Consider the following 18,653-nt stretch of genomic DNA (forward strand, 5'->3'; position numbering starts at 1 on the left):
ATTTGTATAAATCTTGATCCCTGAATTTTATTTTTCTTATAAATGAGTCCTTCACTGAAAGGTTTTTATTGTTTTATTATACAATAAATACAATATAGTCCTTTATGAACTCTCACATATTGTAAAACCCACATTTGTAGCACATGAATAAATAATGAGATGAAGGATGAAAGATGGAGAAATACAATATAGAAAACCTCCAAAATGTGTTTTTCGAGCTCAGTATAAATTTGACAAAACTACAGTTTTCTAGATGGAGAAATGTTGCATTTGAAAAAAAAAAAAAAAACTCTAGTTTTTCTTTTTCAACTCTAATTTTTCAAAATAAAATTAAAATATTATTCTATTTATGAACCATTTATGAACAGCTCATATCTATCTAGTTATTTTAAACATATTTATATTAACAGAAGGTAGATTTGATGCATAATGTAACAGTCACATTGGAAAATATATTAAAAAATCATATTGGAAAAGTAACAATTTTAAAATACAAATAACAGGATATAACTAAAAATTTGTATCATGATATTTATAAAATTAAAAAAAAATATACAGGTTAATGTGGATTGGTAATCCACAATAGTTTCTTGTCCTGCAGCCCTACAATATGGTCATTCCATTTCTCTTTTTTTATTTTTTTTCTTTTTAACTTGTCCCCTCTCATATTGCAACTATATTGGTACGAGCTTTGCCGGTTGTTTTGTCTGACTATGGATAGGGAACTAATTAATTTCGTTTAATAAAATTTAATTTTATTAATTTATAACGATTAAAGTTTCAAGAATTGAATTTGAAATAAAGGCAAATATTCCACGAAGTCCTGGTGAATTATAAATAAAATAATTGGAAAATATTGTGAAATTTTGATAGAAAAATGCTTGATAAGAAAAATATTAAATAAAATATCAAGATACCCGAAAGTTAACCTAAGAATGTTGACGGTTTGAGCATTAAATTGTAAACCGGATTGATTTCCTAGGGCAAGTATTAATTAAAAAATGATAAACTAGAGACAAAATATAGTTGTGAATCGGATTGAACATCCTGGGATGGAACAAACAGCTGAAAACTCGAGAATTTTATTCCTTTCAGCAACCAGAGTAAAAGAAAGAATCGTGAACAAAGAGAGGACCACCATTAAACCCAAAAAAAAAACTAAGGGGCAATACGCAATAGCATGCCACTAACCACTTGCTTTGCAGGGAACTTAAGAGTACAGGATAATGACAGACTAAGCCGCACATCATTCTATTAGCAAAGAAAAAAGTGATTGAATAAGGCATAACTTTTCTATGAGAGCAAAGGTGAAATGATACAAAGCAGATCATACCAAGGATCCCCACTGGGAGACATCTGGAATAGAACATAGTGACCATGATCTACCATTCTTACAATGACACATAAATCCATCCGTATCTCCAGGTCATTGATTGCCTTGGGATCTCTAATCCTGCCCACATCAGCAGCAACTTGCGTTAACTAATCGATCCTTTAACCATCATTCTCATTAAAATATGAGTTGTTAGCTACCTGTAGTGTTAACGTCTTGGTCTAGGCTTGCAGCGAAATTCAGCGAGAAGTGCTATATGATCAGAGGACCACTCTGGAGATGGAAGGGCCGTGTCTTTCCTCAAGCTTTCCTCATCCAGGAGTTCCAACAATGACTCCACCGTTAAAGAGTCCGCTGAAAGCATTAAAAAATATTCACAAAACTTTGCATCAAAGAAGGATCAAGATTCAAATAGCATGACCAAATTAGAACAGATGACAACATCAGGGCAAAAGATGTGGAGAATAGCATGTTGCAAAGAAGTTGACCTGTGTAAAATATGTAATCTAGGGTGCCAATGAAGTCTCGAGTGCAGTTTGTAAATAAGGGTTCATTTGTTGTGGCATCCATTCTCCTCCTCTGCTGATCCGAACCAAGACCAACACCCACTCTTGCAAATGATGAGTATGCACTGACCTGCAATACTAATTGTATCACTACCAACACAACCCACAACAAGCACCAAAAACAAGAGACAAGCTTTCCTTTCAGCTTTCATTTTCATTTATTAAAGATTAATCAAAAGTTAAAAGTATTTTGGATTCCCTAAAACCACTGAGACTGGTCATTTATCAGGAGACACATTACCAGTGGCAGCTGATGTGTAAGCTTGCTGTGAGGCCGTAAGATTCCAAGAGGATCTACTACCAAATCCGGGTGCAACTGATCCACCTTACCCATGGCTAGAAGAGAATGAGGTGCACTGCAACCAAGTTCAACAGTAACCTTAGTTATAGAATATACCAAACATGCACGAGATAAATGTTAAAAATATTTCATAACAGCAGACCAACCTTCCAGGAACTGAATTGAAATCTCCACACACCAACATAGGAATGTCAGCACTAGCAGCTATTTTCTCCAATCCTTTCAAGAGAGTAAGGACCTAGTTCACAAACCAGAAACCACAAATCAATCATCAGTTTACAAACACAAGCCAAATCAGATTTGCATATAAAATGGAAAAATAAATATGAACCTGCCAAAGCTTGACATCCTTTAAATCCTGGTGGACATTTATATGCGTATTTGCCTGTATTGCAAGAGAAACAGAATTACAAACAGAATGACATCCATCCTTAACAAATTGGAGCCATGGCCTTACCTATTGCACTAAGTTTGAGGTAATTTAAAACACGAAAAAAATCAGCAAACAGACACCTAATAAGAGATAAAGGTATCATACATCCACACCATCAGCTTCATCAATTAGGGACCTCATAAACAAATTATGACAGAAACCACACAATTTAGCATGAAGAACTGTGATATATTTTTTTTTATGAGAAAAGCAAGGAACAACTGCAGAAACAAGTTTTATACAAGGACCAAAATGGCATAACTATTTGGAGAATATTAGGCTCCAAGATCACTTACAACACAAAGTAGCTGCCGCTTTCCAGGATTATCAGCTCCTTGATTACTAAATTTTGCATCCAGAACAACTATTAATGCAACATTATCCTATTGAATAGAAAAGAATTTAGATGAGAAAACCAGGTTAACATAAAAAGAAAAAGTTCCTCATGCACCAGCAAAACTTCAACAAAATCAACTGCAATAAACTAACCTTAACTAATCGATTTAAAGCAGTTTTTCTTTGAGCACTTGGAACCAATGCATCAGTCAAAGACTGAGCAGCCTTATTAAATTCAACCTGCAAACAAGTAAACCCTTTAACGCATAGAAAAAGAAGAACAATGCAAAAGCATAGCCCCACATCCAGAACACTTCCAAACCTCATATTTTTTGACATGCGAAAACCTATCTCTGCGAAAAAATGTTGCACAACCATCAATTGTATGAGTATTTACATTGTAAACCTGCAAATAATAACAAGACCTAGTATTAAGTAATAATATTGTAATTGACGCATAAATAGTTATGACAATGAGGAGAGGAAGTTTTACAAACCTCATTGGTTTTTCTCTTATACAGGGCTTGATAACCATGCTTGTCCAGCTCAGGGGCGAAAAATTCCTCATAATGATCACTTTGTACCTGAGAGCGTGGAAAAAAGCATTGCATGAGTTGCCCTGAAAAGGAAGAAGACAATCCCCTTGTCCAATGATGAGGATAACCCATCAACAAAGAATTAGCTCCTATACAGGATTCAATCTACTGAAGTGCTAGATAAATCTTGTTATGTTCATAATATATAACTGTGAGAATACCAAGTATTTTTATTTAAGGTCTTCTAAGAAAGCTAATTGTCATTTTCATCTATAACATTGCTATAATAAATGATCCAGTAAGAGTCTCGCTATTTTACCCTACCAAACCTAAAGAAACAAAGCAATAACATGGCAGCCAAAAAGAAAATGAAAAATCTCCGATCATCTTTCCCCATCATGTCTATCATTTTCACTTGCATTTTCTGATGAGATTAAGAACTTTGAGGAAAAATTGAAATTAAAAATTTCCACTTGCTATCCTGATTGATAGATAAAATTGATATTCATTTCTTGTCTTACCTCCTGAAGGCAAACAATGTCTGCACGATAGCCAACTATTTCCCTCAGTAAGTTCTGTCGACGATATGGCCAAGAAAGAGCCCATGAAGGACAATAACTGTATGTGTCATTTGTAGCATACACATCAGATAAAATGTTGTATGAGAGCACAGTAAAAGTTCCTGATGATGAGATACGACCATCTGAATCTAAAGGTGCCATTGCATCAAGTCCACTAACTGAGATCAAACGACGAGGAGTTGGAGAGGGGGCTGGGATGACACGGGAAGTTAGTAGTGTGTTTGAATGTCCTACAGGGAGTTTAGTTTCTGCATCTACCACAACACATTCAAACTTGAGAACATGACCAATATCATCAGCTGATGGTGTGTATGTTTTAGAACGCCCAACTTCAAACCAGGTTTCACCACCACTCCTTTGCGTCACAGCCGCAGGATACAACGGTGTGGAACCATTTGTCAAGCTAGCACTAGATGCGGAACCAGATAAACTAGTATTAATACCTCCAGATCCTGAGCTATTGAAACGCCCAAACAACTCTTCTTCTTCGTTTCCATTTTCATTTATAGCACTTGCAGCACGGTCATGTAGAACTCGATGATGCTGCCATGCATCAGAGAAGCACTTGGGAGAGCAATGGTAACTTTTGGCAACAGGTATTTTGGCCTTAACACAACCTAGACACTGCAGTGTGGCTTGCTCAGATGGATGTACACTACATATAGCAACTTTTCTATCACTTTGTATCCGATACCTGCAAAGAAGCCCAAAAACAGGGTGATGCATATAAAACTGAGACAACACTAAATAATATGTTCCAACCTGTCCTGCAACTAAGGAACAGGTGCAATGATCCCCTGTCAGAGGATGCAACATAAGTTCAACTGAATCACAAGCATGCAACAGCACTTCTATCAGAAAGCTAAATTTTAAAACATATGTAAACAACTAAACATGCTGAATTAAAGTACTGATGCTCGATTGGTTTTTTTAGGCTTAATTTTGCTCAAATCAAATAGGATTTAGTTTGATCCATTCATAAATTATGTGTAATTGGCAACCACATTAACATTAATTATGACATTCCTATGACTATTCCAAAATGCAACTCCATCTTTTAAGTTTCCTTGTTTCTCCTTTACGATTTGACAACAGGGTAATCTTTAAATGTCCTCTGCACCGAGCACACCAGAACCATAAAGTCATCATGTTAATCTAAAAAAGGGTATATGTGTCCAAACAGGTAGCAGTAAAATATACAACAAGATCCACCTGGCTAAGCATGATTAGGAGGACAGCTGACACTAATCTTACACAAATGTGTCACCAGAAGTCAATAAAGCTAACAATACAGGTCACACAACTTTTCTTCAAACACACAACTCCTAGAAGGGAAAAAAGGCGGAAAAAGTTCCTGACCAAATAATCCTAACCCTTATTATGTTCTAGGAAAAGTAAAAAAATACACATTTAAGTTGATGACAAAAATCTGGATGCTTTTCCATTGACCCAGTTCATGCAAACATTTATGAGAACCAATATCATGCCATGTTGGGAAATACCCCAATGATACCAAGGTTTTATTCCAAATCATATGCCAGCTACAGAAGAAAATTGAAACAAGTGTTGAGAACACCTGTGCATAAAAAGCATGTGTTGAGCATACCCGAGTATTATCACTCAATCTATCATTGCATACACTACTGCCAAATAGAAGCCACACAGCAGTAGAGCTGAGATCTGCCAGTACCCACAACAGGTACAGGGCACAGGCATGGATCCTTACCAGATGCAAAGGAATGAGAACATGGTGCTGCAATTGTCTACATCTGGGCCCATGCCAATGATCAAGGCCAAGTCATGAGGCACATAAATTAAGGAAGATAAACCAGTGAACATAACACCTCCAGGATATTAATTTAAATCCAATTGGACCATTAAACCAGGAACCTAACACCTCCAGGATATTAATTTCCCTAATTGATGAAGTATAGGGAAAAAAGGGAATACCATATTCCTTCAAACTTTTTTACTGGGCTATTTGCCCCATACTGGATGAGGCACTTTAAATTGTAAATCCAATTGGACCATTAAACCAGGAACATTAAATTCTGACTTTTTAAGTGGTACAGTAGAAAGTTTATACACATCAGTGAGCACAATCCCGACACAGATAACCACAATACTAGTCAATTGTAGTAACATTTTTCATTACTAAGTCGAATTACCAAAATTGAAATATAACAATAATACCGCATTTTAGGGCTTCAAGTCTGGAGGCCTTGCAGCTCAATCTGTTTTAAGCATTAAGTCTGGCAGTATAGCAGTTCTATCCAATTTGTGCTATCAGTCTCATAAAATATGTTTACTCCTATTAAATCATCAATATGTTCAGCAAATGAATTTGAATCAAATAATCCAATAATAACTGACCAAGTTAAATAATTGATAAGACACATTAGGATCTATTCAATCACTAGCCCTGCAGAAAATTGCAAAAAATGCATGACCAGAGGACAAGCATGACTCAAAAGCCAAGACACATGGTCCAACTAGCAATTATGCCTCTTACTTCTCTACTGAGGTTTACTCAATGCTGGTTGAATACACAATGATGCAATGAAATTATCATACTTCAACCCTTAATTACTGCTTTGTATTAAAAAAATGATTCCCAATGTTTGGGATGTATGATAACCTCATGAAGCTATAAATGCCAGTCAAGTGTTACAGCTCACAGCCAACATAATTTTATGGTGGCAACACATATAATATTTCAAGATAATTAATAGTCAATCACCATATTAAATTTATAAATACATAATGAAAAAGCTTCAATCACTAATCAGCAATTCAATACCTAACTTTCTAGTATGGCCCTTCACCATGTGGTGGTACAATGTACCTAACATACAGGAAGGAAAAAGAAAGGAAAAAATAAAAGCTAGGAAGATTTTCAGTTTACCATTATATGCGTTACGAGTTTTTGTCGTATAATAACACAAGTCACCACAAGCCGCAACAACATACTGTGCTCATGGAGTCTAGTTCGCCAAGCAATTTGATTTATTTTAATGTATTGATAGAAGTTTCAAGCCTTCAACGCTTTAAAACGAAAACAACAAACATTAGAATGACACAGATTAAAGCAGGCACTAAACACCAAAACAAGGAATTGCAGATACAATCCAAATTTTAAAAACATCACACAAAAGTAAGCAAAACACCACGTAAGAAACAATCCCGAACAATTTAAAACACAAAGAATATAATTAAAAAAAGCACCAAATTGCACAAGAAATAATCAACCAAATCGAAATATTCCAAGAACCCAACATTAGCAAGAACATAAAAAGAAAAAGGAAAAAGGAAAGGAAAGGAAAAGGAAAAGGAAAAGGAAAAAAGAAAAAATCACTTACCACTTGTATCTCAAGAAATGACCGTCAAGAGGGGCAGACTCGGGGACGTCATCGGTAGTAGCATTCGTATCCGGTCGCCGTAAAAGAACATACGGCGTTAACTCACAACCAACAATAGGAATATCCGATGGAAGATGCACACGTATCACGCTCAGCATGCTTTTATTTTCTTCTTCAAAGTCTTGGTTACACTTCACTTTCCTCGCCACACTGTAGCCCTATCAATTATAAAATCAGTCGGCGGATCCGCCATTCACCTGACCCAATGAACAGCCAGCCTTAATCAATCGATCAATCAATCAAAAACCCTCGATTTCTCAATTAAAAAAAAAAGTTAACAACAGATCTTGAGAAATTAACAGTGGAATTCAAGTTTGGGTTTAAAGAGTAACTGAAGTAACCGATCGATTTGCGAAATGATCGAAAAGATTCTAGAGAGGGAGAGAGTTTTTGAAAAAAAATTAGAGAGAGAAAGGAGAGAATTCGACAATTAGGGTTTTACAGAGAAAAGGGAAGAGTGAATATTAATTTATATAATAATAATAATAATGAGAAATGAAAAGACGACGCGCGTGGGTGTGTGGGGGTTGTGAAGGAGGTATAGATGGTGGCGGTCTGCGATGTCTAAATTAGCTCCAAAGTTTTCCCCTCGGAAATTGGAGGTATTACTTATTGACCAGAGAAAATGGTTATAATACTTCTGAGCTAAAAAAGAGCGCGTGGAGTTTTAGTGCCAGCTTTCATTTATAATTATAACATCTGCATATTATAATTTATATGATTATTTAATTTTAATATTTAGTATATAGTCATGTTATGGAGTATGGCATCAACCATGGAACAATATTATTTTTATTTTATAAAATAAAATGAGATTATTTTGAATTAAAATTAAAAAAAACTCAAATAGAATCATATCAATTTTTAAATCAATTCAAAATAAAATTTAATTTAATTTAAGTCAGGTTTAAATCGCAGGTTATCAAATTAATTCATCAAACTAAACTAAATTTAATAATTATACTAATAATACTTAATGTATCATTATTAATTAATTTCTTTTTTTTTCTTTCAAATTTGGTTATATCATTGTGTTTAATAAATTTAATGTTGAAAAAATAAATCTCAATCCATTGATTACTATAAAATATAACCTTCAACTAGTTAAAGAAAAAAATATTTATTTGAATGCATCTAAAATTAAAACTATATATTATTATACCTTAGTTTTTTAATTGTCTTCTCAAATCCTAACAATAAAAGACATAAAATTATCTACCTTGGTAATATTGAATATAATTAAAAATATAATAATATATAAACATAATTGATTTAAAAATTATCTACCTTCTCAAATCCTAATTTTGTAATTTTGATTTGATTTTCATGTAAATTAAACATACTTGTATAATAATTAAAAATATAAGCAATTAAATAGTTGATCCAATTAATTCACTCTGAAATTTGAGAAAACGAGAAGAATCACGTTTAAAAGGAAATACATATTTAAATAAGGAAAATAAAATAATCATGATAAATGATATATAATAAGAGCAATTTTATGAAACGTTAAAAGAATATTGTTCATGACAAGATAGAACCATTAACTAATATAACATGTTATTATTCCATGTCATCAAATCTAAAAAATTCATTAATCATGTCTAACTTTTTATCTAGAATAACTATTAATACAAGAAACTAAATGAAAACAATCATTTTTCTAAATAGCTAAATTAATGTAATTATTGCTTTTTAATAAGGATTAACATTGCTGTTGATTTTAAATGAATTTTTCAATTAATCTGATTATTTTTTCAATGTAAGTTTCAAACCTAAAATATGATTAATCTAACTCATGGAGAAGGTAAATTAAAATTGATTTATTTGAAAAACAAGAAGTTAGCAATAATATAAGTAGGAGATTATATGTTTATTCTATTGTAATAATTGGATGATCATTATGATTATTTAATTTTAAAGAATAACATATATGTTTATATAATTCAATAATAAATAATTGATATGAAGAAAATAATAATTTTAAGGTCATGAAAAAAAAAACTTATAATAAAACTCAAAAAGTTTCTTCTAATCTTCTCATGTTAATAATGCATTAACCATTAAATAAATATGATAACGTGTCCGAATAATGATAAAGTTATAAATGATTTCAAAAGGCAACCCGCAGCAATTATTAATTTGAGTATTTAAAAAAATGATTGTTTCCATTTAATTTATTAACATAATTGATTTTTTTATTTTTTTCCATTTAATTTATTAATATAATTGATTTTTTTTATTGACATGGGATGATTACGTGGTATATTAATTAAAACTTTAAGTTGTAACTATTCATTGACATGGGATGATTACGCGGTATATTAATTAAAACTTTAAGTTGTAACTTACAGGACGTAATAAATTATAGCCTAGTACCATAAAATTTCTCGAATTTCAACACCTAGTTGAATGTGCACCTAGGAAAGTTTCTGTAATCGACCTTGTCGCTCCAGAGCTTTAGGTTTTTATTTTTATTTTTCTCGATAATCACACTCGGTTGTTTTAATCTTGTATTGGATGGAAAAGTAATAATGGTAATAAAATAATAATAACAATAATAATAATGATATTGCTATTTTAAAAGACTGGAGTATTTTACAAACTTTACTGTTTATCATCTTACACATTATTATGAAGAGATTACGTAAAATTTTATTTCCTTTTAATTTATACTTAATTTTTTTCCAGTAATTTAGTATTAATTAAAAACTAATTAATTTTAATTTTTTATAAAAAGTTAGAATTAAAAAAAGACTGAAATGAAATGATGCCAAAAATAAATAGCATGTTATAAGTTTTATAAAAGATACACTTTAGTCCTTGAACTTAAAAAATAACACAAATTATAAAATTTTAGTACCTCAATATTTTTCTAATTCAATTTTAGTACAAAAAATCTTTATTTTTATTTTTTAATCTATGAAAGAGGAGAGAGAGAGAGAGGAGTTACTAAATTTTAGCAGTAAAGAGAAAAATAAATTAACTTATATATTTTTAACACTGATTAAAGCTACAAAAATAAATTTTGACACTGATTAAAGCTACAAAAATAAATAATATGTATGTCAAATGATTTTCATTTGACGATGAAAGTTCATATTATATATTTTTAACTTTAAAGGTTGTAAAAAAAATAGAACTGAGTTCAAATTGATTTTGATTTTTGAAAAGATTTTTTAAACCTGTAATTAAATTTATCCTGGTTCTTACAATATTTTTATGTGTTTTAGGACAAAACAATGGTTGAAGAATAGGTTTTTAGAAGAAAAAACCTAAGCTCTAAATCTTTTTTAAAAAAAAACCTTAAACTAGGCATGCCCATGTGTGGTCACTGATAAAATGGATCAGGCGGGCTAACCTGACTTATCAGACCCAATAGCGTCTGACTTTCGTTTTTTTAAATAATTTTATTTTAAATTTTTTAATTAATGATTTTTTTATGTTTGTTTCTCTAATTTTTTTAAATTTATATTTAAATTAGTATCTTTTCTCTTTTTCATTTTATTTAGTGAACTTCTTTTATATAATGATTATTTTTTTAGTTGTGTATTTGAATTTAAAGTGTTTTTCTAATTCATTTATAATTGTATTATCTTTTATAGGGATGAAGTTTATTTCTGAAAATAAAAAAATTATTTTAAGATAATATTTTTAATATGTGCAGCCTTACATGATGGTTTTTTCTTTTTATTTTATTCAATCAATTTAATTTGTTTTTTATTTCTATTATCATTTACTTAAATAAAAAACTTTAATAAATAAATTTATCAAACACAATTGGATAAATGTATCGTGTTTCAAAATTAAATATTTTGTCTACACTTGTCTCTTAATTTTTTAAGTTTTATTTTTAGGTATCATTAAAGATTTTTTATTTATTTATTCATACACATAGTTCTTGATTTATTTTATTATATATATGTATAAATTTTTTTATTTAAACTTAGATTTTTTAAATTATAGAAATGCGTTGAAAAAACCTAATATTTTTATATAATTAAAAAATCCACGATAGAGTGCAAGTCACTATAAATTAAAACAGATGGGTATTTCATTATATACACAGTGTTCATCCTCTCTCGTTCTTATATTCACTTCACTCTTAATAGCGAATTGTTTTTTCATTCTAGATCATTGCTTCTTTTTTTTACTTGGATCATTCTCTTTTTTTTTCAATTTAGTCCTTTGAAATTATATTACCATGATTTTATATGTTGACATTTATTTTAGTTTGGTTTCTTTCACTTATGTGATGCATTTTCAAATATCTCGACATTAAATGAATGATCAATTTTATAAAATAGATCTTTTAGTTTATTGCAAAAAAAACCTAAAATATGAGAGAAAAAATAAGATAAAGGAAGAAATAAAGTCCTTTTCCATAAAAGGAGTGAAAAAAATTTGATTTGATCCCTCAAGTTTCATTTTTTTTCATTATTTAGATCCTATTGTCTTATATTACTATGTTTTGATCGGTTTTGTTTTTCTCTTAATGCGTTGTTAAATATTTCAATGTTAAATTAATGGTCGCTTTGATGAAACAGATTTGTAGCTTATTGTTTTTTTTTAAAAAAAAAATTGTGAGATAAGGAACCAAAATTAACACAAAGGAAGAAATTGAGCCATTTTTTCATAAAAAGCACACAAAATTTTCATTTGGTCCCTCAAATTTCAAATTCTTTATTGATTGATCATGTTAGTTTAAAATATTATGGTTTGATTCTAAACTGTATTTTTTTCAAGTTTTAATTCTTGAAAATATTATGGGAGAAAATTTTCCAAAAAGTGCAAAAGATAAGAGAGGAGGGAGAAAATTTTCCAAAAAGTGCAAAAGAGAAAAAGTTCCAAGATGGTCGAATTTTGACCAACAATAGCTCTTATTTTGGTGTTTATTGATTTATCCTTAAGAGAAAAAAATTAAATGGATATGGTTTTGAACTTTAATTATGCTAAAAACATAGATCAGGGCATGAAATTATTCTCAATTTGGTGTTTTCATGCAATTATTATGTGTTTTGTGATTGAAAATAGAGTTTTATGGATCCATATGATGTTTTCAAGAGGAAAAAAGGCTTTAAATATGAGTTTTATAAGTTAAAAAAAAAACTTAGATTCTAATTTTTTAATCACTAAAATCATTTTCAATGATTGAAAATGATTGTAAACAAATAATATATTATCTATTATCTATATAAAAAAAATTGGTCTAGACTTGAAAGCCGAGACATGCTTGAGTTTGATTCTCTGGGCCTTTATCTTTTTATTTTTTATTTTTTATATCTTGAAATAAAATCCTTTTATAATTTCTTTTTTTTATATATATCTTGAAATAAAATCCTTTTATAATTAATCACAATGATATTAAAAAAAAATTCAATTATTTCATGACTTTTAAATAATATTTGAGATTTTTTAAATATATTTTAATAATAATATTTACTTATAACACTGACTTTATTCATATTTAAACATATTTATCATTATTAAAGGTATTATTTATCTTTTAATATTTATTGATGTTTGATTAATATATAAAAAATAATGATAAAGTTCATGAAATAAAAATAATTTATAAAAAAAGTTATAAAATTATTATATTTATGAGATTTTTATTATCTTAAAATATTGTTCCTAAATAGTTATAGTTCGATGCTCTTTAAAATAAGAAATTAATTAGAACCGTTAAGATAAGTATGTATTATAATATTTTTTTATGTAAAAAAATAATTATTTTTATAAATTAGGGTATGATCTAAAAATAAATATACCCAACCCATTTATGGATATCCATCCACTGAACAAATAGTCTAAACAATTAACCTTATTCATCTTCTTGAATAATATTTATGGGAGGAAAAAATATTTGGTTTTGAAGATAAAAATCCATTAAGTTTTTTATTCTTTTTTAAAATGGGTAATAAAAGCAAAATGATAAGAATTAATTGTAGTAATTCTTTATTATTTTTTGTTCTAAAATCAGTATAAATAAGCGTTGAAGAGAAGGTATTTTGCACACCTTTACAATAGCGCTCTGGCCTTCTCCCTTGCCTCCTTTTGCTCTGTTACCCGTTTTCTTCTTTAATTTAGTGCTAAAGTTCTAGTCATTGTAGAGAGTTTTTGAGGAAACAGTTGAAGCAATTCATCATGGCTTCGACTCTGCAAGAAAGAAACAAGAAACACCAAAGGAGTTAAAATGAAAATAGGTTTATTCCTTGAAAATCTATCTCAGCACTTTCTTTGTGATGCATTTGCACGAATGTGACCTTTGAACTTTAATACAATTGCGAAATAAGCAAACTATCGTCTTTTTAACTATCCTCTAGGAAGACAAACCCTTCAAAAAAAAATCAGGCCTTCCCATGGAAAATGGTCAACCAAGAGCTCTTTTTTATTTATTTTTATGACCTTTTCTCTTGTTCCTCAATATCCAAAAGAACGAAAAATTAATTACCAAATAACAAGGAAAAAAAAATAGGAAAAAAAAACTTTAAAAATTAAACTGAAGTTTTCAATGACAAAATAGTAATGAATCCTTTTTCTCTTTCAGATTCAATTCCTTTTCATTTAATTGTTATTTTAACTGATCTTCCCAAATTTATGTCCAATCAATTTCATCATGTTTAAAATTCTGTACAATGTGAGATAATGAAAAATGGAAGGAATATGTTAAAAAAAAAAATACAATGATAATACAACATGAAAGAAAGGAATTGAAAACGTCAAAACTTATAAAAACAGAAAGCACATTGTTAAAACCCAACAGTGAAACATCCCTATGTTTTATTTTTATATATAATTTATAATATCATTATAACATAATTTATAATATAATTATAATTATAATGTAAAAGAATTATTGGACATGAAAAAAAAAATTAATTTTCTTGCATGTTAGTGAGATTTGCAATTAAAAAAAAAAAAGTTCACTCACCCCTTGACACGCGTTTTTTTTTGGTTCTTGTATATACAAAGGTTTTTACTTCGAATTTTCATTTCTGAATCCTGGAATAAATGAAATGAAATTTGATAACAAGAGGTGCTGCATGTTGAGTTTCCCATTTAAAATAAAAAGAAACAAGAATTTTTTTTAAAAAAATTAATATAAGATGTATCATTATAATTTCATTTTTTACTTCGAATGTGAAGTTGTTTTAAAGTCTTCTTGAGCATCTGCTAGTCTGGCCTTAAGATCCTTATTCTCTCTCTTAAGCTGCAAAGCAAGATCACTCAACACTTACTGTATATAACAATTTCATGTGTACGTGAGAGAGAACTGCAAAACTCAGTCTCCTTATCTGAAAAGCTTAAATAATGGTTTATGCTAAATATGATTTAGTCCCTCAAAGTGCAGTTGAGAACTGCTTTCGGAGACAGAAGCGGTAAACTTGCTTGGTTTCCAAGTGCGAAATAAATCACATTAATACAATTTGACCTTTTACTTTCTCATTTTCCGCCGAAATTGCCCCGGAGTGATTCTCAACTATTTTTTCTTACCTCCTCGACGGTGTATATGAGCTATTCTACTGCCTGTTGTAATGAGGAAATTGTCCATGAAGTAACATCTTGATAGGCCGATTCCAGATCTTCTACTGAAGTAACGTCCAAGAATAATCCTTCCAGTATGAATAACTCCTCAAGTAACTTCACATCTTCCTCATCCAGCCTCTCTCTCAACTACAGATGGAAAGTATCTTAGAAACTAAAATTTAAATGGTTCATATGAAATGTCACCGCTTAATTCTCACATTATTCAAAATTATATGGCTTCGAGCATTGACATCAAAGTTTCAACGAACGACCTTATCAATGCTTAATCTTGCCGCATGATAGTGCATATCTCTTTGCTAGCTCTTCATATTCCACTACTTTTTAGAGTCATGTTATACAAATGGTGACATGCCACCTTCACCACTGACAACATGACTAGCTATTCAAAACGGGAGGGAGACGAATGCAGCAGAATAGATCACTAGATACCGAAAATAAAATAAAATTTGGGTAGAAGTATATATCATATATTGCAAGAATACAATGGAATATTCACAGGAATATTACGAGATTGTCTTTTCTTATTGCATTTGTTATGAGTTGCAAGGAAACGAGAACCAGCCATTTCAAACATACCACCAGTCTGTGTTGTTCAATATATAGTTTTAAAACCCGGCCACACCGATCAGGCCAATTAGAGATCGGCAAATGTAAGGCTATAACTAGGCCAGGTTTGTGAAAAAATAAAAATAAAATAAAATCCAGGGGGTTGACCCGGTAATACAGTTGTAACCTGTTGATTTTTTTTATTAAAATAATATCTTTTTGATTTATAAAAAAATCAAAATTAACCCAATGACTTGGTCAAAATTCAACATTTGAGCCTTGAACTAGGTCGACCATTGGCCTGGGTTTAAAAACATTGGTTCAATGTTTATCTTGTTAACCAATGCTAGCATGCTAAATCAACAATTTAGTCGTGATATTGGGGTAACCTTGTTAAAAGAAAACTAAATAAAACTATAAAACTCAGTTATCAAACTATTTAATATTAAAGAGTAGAACTTAAAAAAAAATTAATTAAAAAAAAAATCAAAGTCAACCCACTTTGGCTAACCTCGTGGCCATAGACAAACATAAGATAACCCCATGTAAAGGAGATTGAAAAAAAGGCATGAATACCACCTCATAAAAAATCAAATGTTGAAGGATAAAATTAAAAAAATAATAATTTTAAAAAATAACCTAAAAATATATCAAATTCAACATGTATTAACTTTCCAAACTCTTGAGCCTAGTCATGAGCCAGAACTAACCCCAAATTATTAAAATGTTAAGGGATAAAATTGAAAAACAAATATCATAAAAAATGTTACAAATAAAACAAATAACAATTAAAAAAATTAAATTTGATATAAAAATAATTTGAAATCAAATTCTGATTTATGAAATTGAAAAAAATAATAATTAGAAAAATGATTAAAAATAAACAAATAAAAAAAATAAAACCAAATTTGATATAAAAATTAAATGAAACTAAATGATTAGATGCTAAATTAAAGAAAAACATCTTCCAAAAAATGATAAAAAAAATAGCAATCAAGAAAGTAAGAATTGAATTAAAAAATAAAGATAAATTAAATAACACTTTTATATTTTACCAAGGAGAAGAAGAGAGAGAGAAAATGGTGAAGAAAAAAATTTCATTGAAACCCAAGAACTACACAACCGTGAACATGCATGGCACCAATGACATGTGCTCGACATGCTCTTCTAGGTTTTTTAATAATATTTATATTATTCAAAAGATTAAATTTTTTTCTTCTCAATCTATTTAATATAAGAAAATAAATATGAAAGAACAAAAAAAACCCTTTATATAAGTTCAATATTATTTGCATGTAAGGGTAATACAGTCTTTACAATGTATCTTTAATATATAAAAAGATCAAATTAATGTTGTGCAACCTTTTAAAATATATTTTTTTAAAAGCAATATAGTCATTACAATGTATATTTAGAAGATAAGAAGATTGAATTGTTCATAATCAATTTATAATTTCTAATGGATCCTTCGAAAGAGATGATTGTGCCATTCTTACTTGTGCAAGAGCACCACTGAAGCACAAACTTATTGGTAATTCTTCAGCTTTTATCTTATACATACACAAAATTCCAAAGATATAAGACATTTATAATAACAAATAATAAAATATATTTATATTGATTCAGTCATTTATATTGACAATTGTCATTTTGTTTCAGCAAAACTTTGATAGGATCTTGATACTCTTATTCTTCTCACTGACTATTTCAAAAAGTTGTAACATATTTACCATAATATCATAAATAAGACTAAAGGCTTTTATAATCAAGTCTTGATTTGATTCTAATTCTATCACTTAGATGACAATTATAAAAGAATCTCAACTAAAAAATTTAAGTTATTTTTTTAAGAAATTAAAAATAATTTATGTCAGTCTCTAATATACACTTTAAATGAATGCTTATTTAGTTTAAAACTTTTACAATACTTAATTTTTATAATTTTACCTGGTCATTAAAACTTTTATATTATATTAAAGAATAATTCAATCTAAAAAATTAAGTTGTTAGGTAAAACTATAAGAATGATTTTATATTATTGTTTAACGTTTGTTGTTGCACTCGACATTGTGTACAACCTTAAAAAGAGAAAATGATTTTATAATTGGAATAACATAAATTTGACATCTTATTCCTTAAAAGAAAATGTTTTATTTAAGGAGTCAGCATCTCGTATTATAGTATTAGAAACCTTAACTAATTAACAAAAATTACATGGTACAATACAAGTTATACTAAAAAGAAAATACAATCACCCATAAAACATTCTATTTAAGGTAGGATTGATTGTTGTTTTTCCCTTAAATTGCTAAGAGTTTATTATGTTATGCTATTAATAGTTTTATTATAATATTTTTGACTTTAATATCAATGAATATTTAATTGAAAATAGTTTCAAATCAGGCACGGGTAAGTACTACATGCATGAGATTTAATATCAATGAATATTTAAGTTAAAAATATTTTTAATTATAGAACTGATGAATATTGCATCAGACATATATTCATAACTCTGGAATTAGTGAAAATTATAAAAAATATTCTCAATTCTTAGTTTGATGAATATCAAAAAATTAATATTCTTAATTCTAGCATTAATAAATATTAAATGTTAATATTTATAATTCTAGTATCAATAAATATTAAAATTAACAACTAGATATGAGTTTATTTACCTTAAGCAATTTTTAATTGAATTTTAAAATGAGATTTAGCTCACAAGAATAGTATGGCCTTTTTTATTAAAAAAATTATGTGATTTATCAATTTATCAATTCAAAATTATTATTATTTACTGAAAAACATTGGTTTTTTTTAAGATATGCAAACCCAACAGGCTATTAATTTAAGTCGGATTTAATAAACTTATTATAAACCTAAAAATACATGCAACAAATATGCTAAAAATATTTTTTTTTTCTTTTTTATGCTAAAAATGGTGTGAAAAAATATTAAATTATGCAAAGAGATATTTTTTCTTTTTTTTGAAAGGCTGGTCATAATGCAAATTAAAACATTTGCTTAGTTTTTTTTTTTTTTTATCCGGCATTG

The 18,653-nt window shown here is 29.1% G+C and overlaps 1 protein-coding gene across 3 annotated transcripts; it reads right to left on the minus strand.

Annotated features, from left to right (window-relative positions):
• Nucleotides 1–1,056: 1,056 nt before the first annotated feature.
• LOC105136039 (carbon catabolite repressor protein 4 homolog 1-like) lies at nucleotides 1,057–8,084 on the minus strand. 3 transcript variants are annotated; one of them, XM_011041199.1, is made up of 12 exons: nucleotides 7,446–8,084; nucleotides 4,027–4,780; nucleotides 3,467–3,553; nucleotides 3,292–3,375; nucleotides 3,123–3,209; nucleotides 2,930–3,016; nucleotides 2,532–2,585; nucleotides 2,347–2,438; nucleotides 2,141–2,255; nucleotides 1,822–1,969; nucleotides 1,534–1,687; nucleotides 1,057–1,453 (listed from the first exon to the last, which is right to left on the minus strand). In XM_011041199.1, the coding sequence occupies exons 1-11, from the start codon at nucleotides 7,601–7,603 to the stop codon at nucleotides 1,542–1,544; spliced, it is 1,812 nt and encodes a 603-aa protein (XP_011039501.1). In that variant the 5' UTR covers nucleotides 7,604–8,084; the 3' UTR covers nucleotides 1,057–1,453; nucleotides 1,534–1,541. The 3 variants fall into 3 exon arrangements, with proteins under 3 accessions (XP_011039501.1, XP_011039502.1, XP_011039503.1); XM_011041200.1 differs by having other exon boundaries at nucleotides 1,057–1,492; XM_011041201.1 differs by lacking the exon at nucleotides 7,446–8,084 and adding an exon at nucleotides 5,663–5,925.
• Nucleotides 8,085–18,653: the final 10,569 nt, after the last annotated feature.

The sequence above is a fragment of the Populus euphratica genome, unplaced genomic scaffold (genome assembly GCF_000495115.2).
Source record: "Populus euphratica unplaced genomic scaffold, PopEup_1.0 scaffold156.1, whole genome shotgun sequence".
Taxonomy (NCBI): domain Eukaryota; kingdom Viridiplantae; phylum Streptophyta; class Magnoliopsida; order Malpighiales; family Salicaceae; genus Populus; species Populus euphratica.